General features: G+C 42.2%; 3 gene segments (V, D, J or C); all 3 read left to right on the top strand.

The window, feature by feature from the left end:
* The first annotated feature begins 432 nt into the window (after positions 1-432).
* On the top strand, positions 433-1,144 carry LOC132656374 (T cell receptor alpha variable 9-2-like). The segment is given in 2 exon segments: positions 433-478; positions 633-1,144. Coding segments are annotated over 2 exon segments (558 nt in total).
* A 5,115-nt stretch (positions 1,145-6,259) lies between these two features.
* LOC132656373 (T cell receptor alpha variable 10-like) lies at positions 6,260-6,879 on the top strand. The segment is given in 2 exon segments: positions 6,260-6,311; positions 6,518-6,879. Coding segments are annotated over 2 exon segments (414 nt in total).
* A 4,066-nt stretch (positions 6,880-10,945) lies between these two features.
* LOC132656372 (T cell receptor alpha variable 8-3-like) lies at positions 10,946-11,451 on the top strand. The segment is given in 2 exon segments: positions 10,946-10,991; positions 11,117-11,451. Coding segments are annotated over 2 exon segments (381 nt in total).
* The last annotated feature ends 1,468 nt before the right edge of the window (positions 11,452-12,919 follow it).

The raw sequence follows: 12,919 nt of genomic DNA, 5'->3' as shown, positions 1-12,919 counted from the left end.
AGAATTCTCCTTCATGAGTTGACTTCTTACTGCTTTCTGAGGTTTTACCCTGAAGCACTTTCATGGAATCTCTATGGGTTGCCGCAGGCTTACTCACAATAGATGCATGGACATATAAAGGCCTATGTTCAAGGGTCCAGCTTCGGTCTTAAGTAAAAAGAACCTTGAGATGCTCTCCTATGGCTGATGTAGGCCGTAATAGCTGTGCTTAAATGTGTGAAGGGTGGAAAGACTGACATCTGCATCATTAACAAAGTCAGAGAAAGGCTCAGGTTAACATCCATCCTCAGTTCAGTTTCTGTGCAGCAGGGGGCGCAGTCTCCTAACACAGGCTCATTTCTGTGTCATTTATAACTAAACCACCTCATAGTTTCTCTGAGTTAACACCTCTTCATGCTAAACATCAAGACCGTTTTCTAGATGACAGTAAAGATGGACTTTTCTCCAGGCTTCATGGCTGCGCTGATTCTCATACTAGGTAAATTAAAGTGACTTTAAACAGCAAAGTCTTTAGCTTGAATTTACTTAAGAACATTATTCTCAAGGGGACGCTGAGAGCTCTCTCTCTCTCTCTCTCTCTCTCTCTCTCTCTCTCTCTCTCTCTCCTTTTCTCTCCTTTCCTTGCACTCTAGGAAGGACCCACGGAGACTCTGTGACTCAAACAGGAGGCCAAGTGACCATCTCAGAAGGCAAGTTCCTGACAATAAATTGCACGTATTCAACCACAAGTATAGCATATGCTGCTCTTTTCTGGTATGTCCGATATCCTGGAGAAGGCCCCCAGCTCCTCCTGAAAGTCATCACAGCTGGCGAGAAGGGAAGCAGCAGAGGGTTTGGAGCCACGTATGATAGAGGAACCACCTCCTTCCACTTGCAGAAAGCCTCGGTGCAAGAGTCAGACTCGGCTGTGTACTACTGTGCTCTGGGTGGCACAGTGGCAGACACTGCAGGGGGAGCTGAGCACAAACCGAGAGGAAACAGGTGGCCTGGCTGCTGCGCACCTGCCTCTGAAATCACTGACTTCAGCACAGCCGTCCCTGTGAGGCCTTCCATGTCTCTGCTGGTGAAAATCACAGAAATGTCCGCATGCCAGGCCACATTAACCTCACAAATCAGTAGAATGAAGACGGTTCCATGGCTGTAACTCATTTAATCCATGTTCTCTCAGTGCTGGGGATCAAAACCAGAGCCCCGCGCATGCCAGACATGTGTTGTACTAGTGAACCACATTTTAAACCTTATCTGCCTTCAGGTAATCAAATGTGCTGGAGAAAGTGACGTATACATAATGTGATCTAACAGAGCCTGGAAGAAAGGTGGCAGAAAATTGCCACAGACTGGCCCTGTCTTGTGCCCCGCATTCTTGGGAGAATAAGAGAATTCATATATCAGGAAGGCACAGATAGGCAAAATGACACAGACCACACCAGGTAGTTGGTTTGGATCTTCTGCCCTTTACTGAAGTCAAGCCAACACTTTTATAGTAATCTTACAAAGAAGAACCTTAAAGTTGACATACTTCCCGGAGCATTCAGACTTTTTACCAACGATACAAAGTTTACATTTCAACTGAAAGAGTAACCTGGTGGAAGCAGGGTCTACAAAAAATCTTGGCCTAACAGCCTCTTAAGCAGAGCAAACATAGAACTAGTGGTGTTTATGCAGTTTACTGCTACTAATTAGTGAGTGGAAGGCCAGGGGCTATCATGGCCCTCTGAACCAAGTTGGCTAAAGATTTACAACCCCCACTAGAGTTAAGCATTGTGGGGAATTCCTCATGTTCCTCTTGCTAAGGATTTACAATCTTTCCTTAGAGATAAGCTGCTTGAGCTAGCCTGTCTGTAAAACTTATAGTAACAAAACTCTCTGACCTTCTGTTTGCCTATCTTCCTTTTGCCATATCATAAACACCTGTGTTTGGTAATGGTTTTGAAATAGTTTTACTGCAGTGGGAATATTCAGAGCATTTATCCTAACAGAACCTGATTAAATATTTTCTTTAGAAAACCCTAAAACTTTTGTCCCTTTATTACCTACAAAGTTTGGTTTTCCACAAGCAATTCCTGATGCTGAATCTGATTTATAACCTCTCATAAAATTTTATTTTCCTTCTACTCTTATTTGCCAAAGATTTTTCATGATCTTTTAGAAATGTTTCCTTGAATAATTAATTGTACTGTTTCAAGAATCATAGAGAAACAGCAAGAAACTCATCAATTTAATCCTGCATCAAGTAAGTGTGGGACTTAGAACATGTCTTTTGGCTTAGATGGCCATGTTAGGGTTCTTGCTAGGGACTTCCAGGAAGCTGATTCCCTTAGGAAATGTGTCTTCTGTCTTGTAGCACAATCTATTGATATGCTACACTGACGATACTGGAGTTAGTGTAGCAGAAAATGGCAATGATTCCCTAGCAAAGCACTGTGGAATTCTTTCTTTTTCTCTCACATATAAATCCCAACTGCAATTTCCCCTCCTCCCACCAGTCTCTGTCCCTACCCCCACACCCACTCTCCCTGAACCATCAGCCCTCTGTTTCTCCTCAGAAAATAGCAAGCCTCCCAGAGAGAACAACCAAACACGATAATACAACTTACAATAAGACCAGAAATTTCCTGTCAGAAATAGTCCCTGTTCCCATTACTATAGGAAACCAATTGTTACTGAGCTACCACAGACTTCATCTGAGCAGAGGTTCTAGGTTATATCCATACATGGTCCTTGGTGGAGTGTCAGTCTCAGAATAGACCCCTGTGCCCAGATATATTTGGTCCTTGTGGAGCTCATATCCTTTCCACGCCATAGAAACTCCCCTTCCTTTCATATAATTCCCTGCACTCTGCTGAAGGTTTGGTTATGAGTCTTAGTATCTGCTTTGATACACTGCTAGGTAGAGTCTTTCAGGGGCCCTCTGTGGTAGGCTCCTGTCCTGTTACTTGTTTTCTCCTACATCCAATGCAACTCCCATTTGTCTTTCTAAGTGAGGATTGATCATCTTACCCTGGGTCCTCTTTCTTGTTTATCTTCTTTAGGTGTATAGATTTCATTATGTTTATCATATCTTATAGGACTATGACTGAGTATATACCATCTGTGTCTTTCTTCTTCTGGGATACCTCACTCAGAATGATCTTTTCTAGATCCTACCATTTGCCTGCAAATTTCATGATTTCCTCATTTTTGATTGCTGAGTAGTATTCCATTGTGTAAAAATACCACAATTTCTGTATCCATTCCTCCATTGATGGACATCTGGGTTGTTTCCAGGTTCTGGCTATTACAAAAAAAGCTGCGACAAACACGGTTGAGCAAATGTCCTTGTTGTGTACTTGAGCAAATTTTGAATATATGCCTAGGAGTGGTATAGCAGGCTCTTTGACCTCCCCATCCTCCAAGGGAGGAGCAGTCCTGCTAGGTCACAGAGGAGGACTTTGCAGCCAGTCCTGAAGATACCTGATAAACCAGGTTCAGAATCAGTGGACTTGGAAAGGGACAGGGAGGAGGTGAGGGAGGGAGGAAGGGTTTGGGAGGGAATGAGGGAGCAGGATACAGCTGGAATACAGAGTTAATAAAATGTAACTAATAACAAATAAAAATAAAAAAATTCTTCTAACCAAACCAAACCAAACAAAACAAAAACAAACAAACCAGAAATTTATAATCACATCAAGGCTGGATAACGCTACCCAGTAGGAAAATGGTCCCACAAGTAGGCAAAAGAGTCAGCGGCAGCCTCATCTCCTATTGTTAGGAATCCTACAAGAACACCAAGCTACTCAGCCATAACATATACACAGAGGAGAGAGAGCAGACCCCTCCTGGCTTCCTGATCCCGGCAAGCACCCATGAGTCCCCTGGGTCAGCCCATGAGTCAGTTGATTCTGTGGGCTGACCCCTCTGGTTCCTCCAATCCTTCCTCTCCCACTCTCCCTCCTCCACAAGACTCCAGAGGCTCAGCCTAATGTTTGGCTGTGGGATTCTGTATCTGCTCCCAGCAGTTGCTGGATGCAGTCTCTCTGGTCCCTTTGATGAAGATTCTGCCAGGCTCTACTCCCAGAACACTCTGCAGAAAGGAGAAACTGTAGGTCTAAGGCTTTGTAGCTAGGCTGGTGTCTAAGTCCCTCCACTTGAGGCCTTGCCTGGCTACAGAAGATGGCTCTGTGGCCCCATTATAGGAATCTTTGCAAGGGGAAAGTAACCCTAGCAAACATGCTTCACCTAATTCTCAAGGAGAAGAAGGAAAAGCAGGGACTCAGGTGCTGCAGCATGAAGAGATGAAGGAGACACTCATTGTGCGGAAGGAAGGTCACCTTCACAAGCCAAGAGAATGTCTTCTGTTGAGGGAAACTGCTCTCTCTCTCTCTCTCTCTCTCTCTCTCTCTCTCTCTCTCTCCCCTTTCTTTTCTTTTTCCATAATTTTAATTCGAGACAGGGTTTCTTTCTATAGCCTTGGCTGTCATGGAACTCTCTTTGTAGACCAGGCTGGCCTCAAACTCACAGAGATCTGCCCTCCTCTGCCTCCCAAGTGTTGAGATTAAAGGTGTGAATCACTAGCATTTTTCTTAAATCCTCCAAAGGATCATATGAGATCCACCTATTTCACAGTGAGATTTAGCAGAGTGTTAGATTAATTGTCTGGGTACTGTGGCCTGGCTATGCTGCCAGAAAAACTAGTGATCACATTGTCTTTACTTCTCATAATTCTCTTCTCAAAACCTGTCTTGTCCTGTATGAAAGAAGTATTCTAGCTTTGATTTTCAGGTATTCTTTTTGCTTTCTTCATCTCTGTGAATTATTAGTTCTAATATACAGTTAATCTTAAATATCTAAACAATTTTTACATTTTGTATTTGTGCTCTTTGATCACCTCCTCCTGAGGGAATAGCATTTTTACCAGGCCACAGAAGATGACAATGCAGCCACTCCTGATGTGTTCTGATAGAGTAAGATCAGAAGGAAGGAGAGGAGGACCTCCCCTATCAGTGGAGTTCCAAATTTCACTGAGAAATAAGAAGCTTTAAGAAAGGAATTTTCACAACCTTCAGCATATTCCACCTGTCAGTATTTCTGCCAGATGCTCAACTATTTCTCTGTTAGTGTGTAATTCCTGAGCACAGAATTGCTGATCCTTAGCATTTGTGACCAACTTGAGTATAGGTCTTGAAAAGTATTTTTGAAATAATAATGAATGATTTTAAAAGCCTATCATTACTAGAGGATTTAACATTCGCTCAGAAATACTTTGTATACAAACATGAAATTGTCAAAGAATTAATACAATTTTTTTTTTACATTTTTATGAAAACATCTCGTATTTTAAGGGACTGGAACTTGGCTGCACCTCACAGCAGGTAAATAATAAATATTGAAGTCTATCTGACTTAGCCTGATATCCTACAATGTACTCAGCCTCTTTGTTTAAACAACCTTTAAGTGAACAATGTAAGTATCACTCTTTTTAAAATTTAATTTATTTTATTAATTACACTTTATTCACTTTGTGTCCTCCCATAAGCCCCTCCCTCCCCTTTCTTCACGCATGCCCCTCCCCAAGTCCACTGATAGGGGAGGTCCTCCTCTCCTTCCTTCTGATCTTAGTCTATCAGATCACATCAGCAGTGGCTGCATTGTCATCTTCTGTGGCATGGTAAGGATGCTTCCCCGTCAGGGAGAGGTGATCAGGGAGCACAAATACAAATATTTTTAAACAGAATTTTAATGTACCCGTTCATGACAAAACATATTTTTTGAAACTGGTGACATAGTTGCAAATAGAACGGAGGAAAAGTCACATTATAAAGGAATGTACATTTTAGGTGAGGGCCTAGTTCAGGCTAGTCCTGATCATTAGCTCCTACTGTGAATCATTTCTATTCAAACTTTCAGAAGTCCTTAGGCATCTACTTTCTGAGAAGGAAAGTAGATATTAGCTGTTTTATGTAGAGCCAGAGTTGAACTGAGATCCTGAAATACAGTCGAATTGACACTCTACTGTGGTTTCTATACATCCATAAGAATTTACATTCTGCATCACATCTCAAACAGTAAAAAGCAACCACAAAATGCTTACTCTATGGTTTTGAGCAACTATAGCTCTGACCGCGAGATGACAGTGTTGGCATTGGTCCAGTCTCCAGGAGCTGATGTGAGCATCGGGTCTCTGATTGGCTGGTGATACTTCTTGAGAGTTCTCATTTAATGTACAAGAAAGAGCTGAGGAAATGAGGCAGCAGTTTTGGAGTACACTTCTGCAGTAAAAATGGAGAAGCACCTGAGTGCCTGCTGGGTGCTTTTGTGGCTGTATTTTCAGAGTAAGTGAGTGGAAGTGTTAGGCAGGGGCAAAGAACATTTCGTAGGATTTGGGGATAAGATGAAATACCTTGGGGTGGAAGGAGGGAAGAAAATCGACCTATTTCTAGATAACCTGAGATGCTTGTATAGGGTAAGGAAAGATGCTAACTACAAGTGCTAAGTGTGGATGATCGATGTCTGGAACTTCACACTGTTTTCTGAACAGGGGTGGCTGGCAAGACCCAAGTGGAGCAGAGTCCCGAGTCCTTGGTCGTACTTGAGGGAGAGAGCTGTGTCCTTCAGTGCAACTACAGTGTGAGCCCCTTTAACAACTTAAGGTGGTACAAACAAGACACAGGCAGAGGTCCTGTGTCTCTGGCAATCATGACATATGCAGAGAACAAAAGGTCAAATGGTAGGTACTCAGCAATTCTGGATGCAGTTGCTAAGCACAGCATCCTGCATATCACAGCCTCCCTGCTGGAAGACACGGCCTCCTACATTTGTGTGGTGGGTGCACCATGCTCCCCAGATACTTACAGCCAGTACCAAAACCTGCTCCTGGAGGCTTCAGGGAGGCAGAGGTGATAGAGAAGTCTTTCTAACACTGTATTGGGGAAACTGAATTTCGCTTTTGGGGTTATTAGTATCATTACAAAGACAACTTTAAAATAGACTGAAAAGCAAGCTTGAGGATTTTTTAATAGTTTTTTGAGAGAAAGACAACAGCATAGGAAAGCAGAATATCCTGGGAGTTACCATGAGGTGGGGAGATGGAAAAACCTTAGCCTTTCATTTAAGCACAGAGGTCAAAGAACAGCTAGGAAGCCAAGAATGTCAAGAAAAATAATTTGGGAGCCTGAGCCATGCATCTGTGCACAGAGGGCAGCCAGTGCCACACTCTTGTGCCCCAGATAAAAGGATTGCACCAGAGTTACACGCTTAGAAATGTTAACATGCACTAGACCTGCATAGGTTCAAACCAGACAGCGTCCCAGAACTGATAGAAAGAGTAGGGGTAGGATAGTTGGTCCTACTCATAATAATGAAGCTCTTTGAAATGGATACCTGCTGGGAAAGAGAAAACAAATTTTTCTTTTTTGCAGTAGTTTTCTCACTGAGTAGACAAACCAAACACCATTTTCCCATAACAAGGAGAAGTTGGTCAACATAGAATGAACTCCATGGTTTTTGTTGCTGTTGTTTATTTTTATTTTGTTTTTTAAAAAACATGTCTGTGAGGAGCTCTTTGTTTTGGCCGGTTTTGTCTTGTTTTTTTTTTTTTGTTTGTTTGTTTTTATTTTTGTTGTTTTGGGTTTATTTATGGCTTAAGAGAGAGAGCATGAGAGCAAGAGTGAGCCCAAATAAGCAAGTGAGCCAGAGAGAGAGAGAGAGAGAGAAAGAGAGTGAGAGTGAAAGGACATAAATTTGGATGTGTAGGAAGATGGATAGAATCTAGGAGGAGTTGTGTGAGGGTAAAAGCATAATCAACATATTGTCTGAAATTTTGAAAACAATATCCAAATCAACAACAACAATCTCCATAAACACAAGAAATCTTCAGAGGAACAAAGAAGGGCCAGACACACTCTGGAGCTTTTGACTTGAGGGATGATAGACTGGTGAATATTCTGGCTTTTTGTTTGTTTGTTTCACAACCTTATCCTGTCATGCATAAGAAAACAAATTGGAACAGTGAGTAGGCTCTCTCTCTCTCTCTCTCTCTCTCTCTCTCTCTCACACACACACACACACATTTGCATACTCAGTAAAGTCTCATGAAAATCATGTTGCCTTCAGCCAGATGCTCTCATGTTAAGAAAATCCTGTTATTAGGGCAGCTGACCCATCTATAGTAGCCAAAAAGCCAATAAAATCTGACTGCACAAGAACTAACAATAAAAGTAATTGAAAGTTGTATTTTCTTATTTCTGCTCCATGTTTCTTTATGTTTCCTTTTATTGAAAATAGATTTTTTTCTCACATAATATATATTGAATACAGTAGCCATGACCTCTACTCCTTCCATTTTCTCCTGTCTCTGCTCTCATCTGGATCTAACACATTTCTGTCTCTCATTAGAAAACAACCAAGAGCTAGGTACAGTGGCATATACCTGTAGTCCAGAACCCAGGGAGGCAGAGGCAAGCAGATCTCAGTGAGTTCAAGGCCGGCCTGGTGTACAAAGTGAGTCCAGGACTGCCAAGAGTACACAGAGAAAACATATCTCAAAAAAAAAAAAAAGAATCAGAGTTCTAAAAGATAAAAAATAAAACAAAACAGAACTAACATTTTGGAGTTGGACAAAACAAACAATTCAAAGGAAAAAGCCTAAGAAAAGGCACAAAAGAACAGACCCACTTGTTCATACATCCAGGAATCCCATATATGTTCCAACCTGGAAGCCATATTTATATGTATATATCCAAAGGACCTGAAACCAATGTGTGAAAGACTATGCATTCTGCCTCAGTCTCTCTGAATTCATATGAGCTTTGATCATGTTGATTTAGAGGGCCTTGTTTTCTTGGTGTCCTCCATCCCTTCTGGCACTTATATTCTTCCTGCTTTCTCTTAAGCAGGCTTCCCTAAACTCTAAGAAGACGAGTGAAGAGATTTGATGAAGATATCTCATTTATGGCTGAAGGTTCTAAGGTCTCTCACTTTCTGTATAACATCTGTCTGTTAGTCTCTGTATTTGTTCCTATCTGCTGATGGCTAAGCAAGAAACTGATCTATGAGTTTGGCAGAATGCCATTAAAAATAATTTAATTGTTACATTTTTAAAGAATAATAGTGTTTTCTTTTGCCCCCAAGATCTCTAGGTCCCCAAGATATCTACTATCAGGTTCTTGGTCACCCAAGCAGTGTCAGGTAGGAGCTCCATATCATGGAGTGGGCCTTAGTCAAACCTGATATTGATTGGTTACTGCCACAACCTTTGCCACCATTTCCTTAGTACATCTTGCACACAAGGCACCATCGAAGATCAAAGGGCTTGTAACTGAGTTGGTGCTTACATTTGTGTTTTGGTAGTGTGCAGAATATTTTTCTATATCAAAGATGCTAGAACCTAGAGGCAAAAGCTCTGTATAGGCACCAGCTCAAGTTTACATGATATATGAATTGTGTAAATGATGTCTTCAGCAATGGGGCCTTGCCATTAGTTTGTGGAGAGCAGCGTATAGTCCTGACAACAGCTTGGGTTGTTTGGGGAATCTCATGGGACCTCTTTGGTCAACAACTCAATTAGATATAACCCAATCACAGTAATGGAAGCTTCATTGGTGACAAGTGATGTCCAGTTGGAACTCTGTCTCCCCCATTATTTGGCAATTTAATTTAGATCAACTTCATATATGTATACATTTTATGAAGCTTCTACTATATTAGGTTTCTACAGCACTCCTCAAATAGTCTTTAAAGTTCTTTAGCTATTTCTCTCTCTCTCCTTATATTCCCTCCCCCTTCGCTGGCTCTGACAGTCCTTAAACTATATAGGGCCTATGCAGTGGTTTGGTATTATCAAAGTGAAACTTCTTATCAAAGAACAGTGCTTGATTGCCTAGGCCTTTCAGGTGTCTCTCTGAAGGAGCAACCCAAAGAAACTGAGTGTATTTCCTGTAACCAAGGATTCTACCAAGGCAGAGGAGTCACTTTGTGGAGGGAAATACTTTAAAAATGCACTAGAATGAGTAAACAACATTTTTATCACACAAAATAAAGGATTCTTAAAATTCAATGTCAATTGACATGACCCAATCTGAAAAGGAGGAATCACACACACACACACACACACACACACACACACACACACACAGAGACAGAGAGAGAGAAAATGGATAGAATGTGAGACCCACAGAACATTTTCTTATGTAAATACATCAATACAATTATCCTTCACAGCTTGTTTTTCTTTAGGTTAGGATTTGACACAATATAGATTAGTTTAGAAACACAAATTGCACTTTAGACAGAAATAATGCACTATTTAGTTTCAAAAAGTCTTCATCTGTGTTTCCCCTAACAATGGGAGCAGGGGCTGTCTCTGACTCTGTTGCCTGCCACTGGATCCCTTTGCCCTAGTTTGGCTGCCTTTTTAGGCCCCAGTGGGAGAGAATGCATTTAGTCCCTCTGTGACTTGAGGTGCCTGGGTGGGTTGATAACACTTGGGGGCCTCTCCTTCTTTGAGAAAAACAAGAGGGGAGAGTGGGGGCAGGGATTGGGGGCAGGGAGTGTGAAGGCAGGACTGGGAGGAAAGGGAGCTGGGATCAGGCTGTAAGGAGATTAAATTAATAAATAAATGGTGAAAAAAGAAAGAAAAGAAAAAGAGGGGGAAAGTCATCATCCTGCACTGGCCGAGAGAGGGCGACATTGCACAGACTAGAGGTCTCCATTTCTGATGTTAACTTTCAACTCAGTCTTCCCCTGCATCGTGCAGAGTACCTGCCAATTGAAGACACTCAAGAGTCCAGAAAGTCAGGACCAGGAACACATCTTCAGGTTTTTCTTTTTCTTTAGAATTTCACCTAAACAAGGAAGCTATTTTGTAAACCTTGTGCCACCTGTCCCCAAGAACTGGGAACCGCAGCCACTATCCTGCTTGAACCAAGCTTTTCCATACAGGCATCAGCGGTGTTTCCTGTAATAAGCCATGCTCTGGGTCCTCACCTCCTTCCTGGGGATACAGTTTTTCCTGGGTGAGTATAATTATTGTTTGTAGATGCACACAATTCGCTGTTTTTCTTACTTAAACTCAAGGAAGATAATTTTTCATCATAAAGTCCTCATCACATTTACCGATTTATCATTGATTTCTCAGGAGCTGTCCAGACACAGTTAGTTACCCAGTCTGATGCCCAAGTCACTGTCTTTGAAGGAGAGTCGGCGGAGCTGAAATGCAACTACTCGTATGTTGGAGCCCCTTACCTCTTCTGGTACATCCAGCACCGTGGCCACGGCCCCCAGCTTCTCCTCAGGTACTACTCAGGAGACTCAGTGGTTCACGGCATGAACGGTTTTGAGGCTGAGTTTAGCAAGAAGGACTCTTCCTTCAACCTGAGGAAAGCCCCTGTGCACTGGAGAGACTCGGCTGTGTACTTCTGTGCTCTGAGCGCACAGTGTCTGGGGCTGCAGGGGGAGCTGAGCACAAACCTCTAAGAACCTGGTGAAGATACCACAGCTGAGTGATCTTAAATCATCCACACTCCTGTAAGGAATTCAAATAACCTCCCTGGCTCTCCAAGTTGGACTTCTCTGGAATTGTTACTTTTCTCTGTATCTGGGGTATACAGGCATTTGGTCATTGCTCCAAGGAAAAGTGACATAGCAGGGTAAAAAGCACTAAATGATTCCTGAGACACGATTGCTTCCTTAATGGCTGTTTTGTAGATTGTTTTTTTCTACTGACAGATTATCTCCATGAGACTTGAAGGTACAAGTCAGTTCCTCCTGAGAATGACTGCAATGGGTGTTTCCATAGTGTGGACCAGAGGGAGAGGTGTTCCTCAGCGTCAGGCTAGTGTCAGGAAGGGTAACTGCTTGTACTCGATGCCTCAGGAGCCTCAGAGACACTCTCCACCTGTGATGGTTGATTTGGTTCCCTTGACTCAGTGTAGAATCACAGTGTAGCATCTCAGCAAGGACTTATGTGGATCAGGTTGGGGTGTGAACATGTCTGTTTCAGATTACAATGACCACTGTGGGAAGACACTGCCTGAACTTGGGCAGCACCATTCCGAGTTTGGGCCCTCAGCCCTGAATGAAATGGAGAGAGTGAGCAGAGCATGCCATGCCAACATCCTATGCTCTTTGTTCTTGATTATGGAGGGATATGACAAGTTCTTCCAAGCTTCTGTTGCTGTGACTTCCATTCTAAGATGGACTGTAACCTGGAATTGTTAGGTCACATAAATTCTCTTCCTTCTAAGTGATCTTTGTCAGACTCATTTGTCATAGCAAATGGATAGGGAAGTAGGACGCCATCCTTACTCCAGCAGACGTAAGCACACAGAGCAAATAGATAGGAGGCAAGTGACTAGAGTATGACCTCAGCAGATGAGATGATTTCAAACAGTGAAGGACACTCTTTTGTGGGTAATGGGGGTCAGCAAGGAAAGAGGGAAATACTTGTAGTTCCAAAGGGGATTGTGATGAGAATCGTGTGCAGTTGCAAGGGGCCAGGTACAGGTCTGCAGCCTCTCAGTCCTGGTGTTGTCTGCTCATTTGAGACAGACTCTCTTGGGAAGCAGCCTCTCTCACCAAAACTTTTCCTTTCTGGGGATCGCTGGGGCCAGAGCAAGGACAGCCCTAACCTTATAGGGATTTTGTTTGTACAGCTGAGCATGAGATCATATGTGACCAATACAGTATTATTTATTCTTCTATAAGTGTGGCAAAAGTTTTGTAAATCTACAAATGAGGAAGTGGAAAACCTCAAAGCTTTAGGCAGTTATATATGCTATTTGAACAAATTACAACATCCTTTAAGTTTATTTTCTAAATAAATATACTTTTGCTCAAATATAAAGCTTCAATTAAAAATTCAAATATTTACCAATAATGTTGTCATTGCTCTTGCTTTTCTTCTCAGTGTTACTCTCTTTCATTATCTGACAACAAAGATTAC

Source organism: Meriones unguiculatus, chromosome 9 (assembly GCF_030254825.1).
Source record: "Meriones unguiculatus strain TT.TT164.6M chromosome 9, Bangor_MerUng_6.1, whole genome shotgun sequence".
NCBI classification, from domain to species: domain Eukaryota; kingdom Metazoa; phylum Chordata; class Mammalia; order Rodentia; family Muridae; genus Meriones; species Meriones unguiculatus.
The sequence above is the reverse complement of the archived record's forward strand: the minus strand, read 5'-3'. Positions and strand labels throughout refer to the sequence as shown.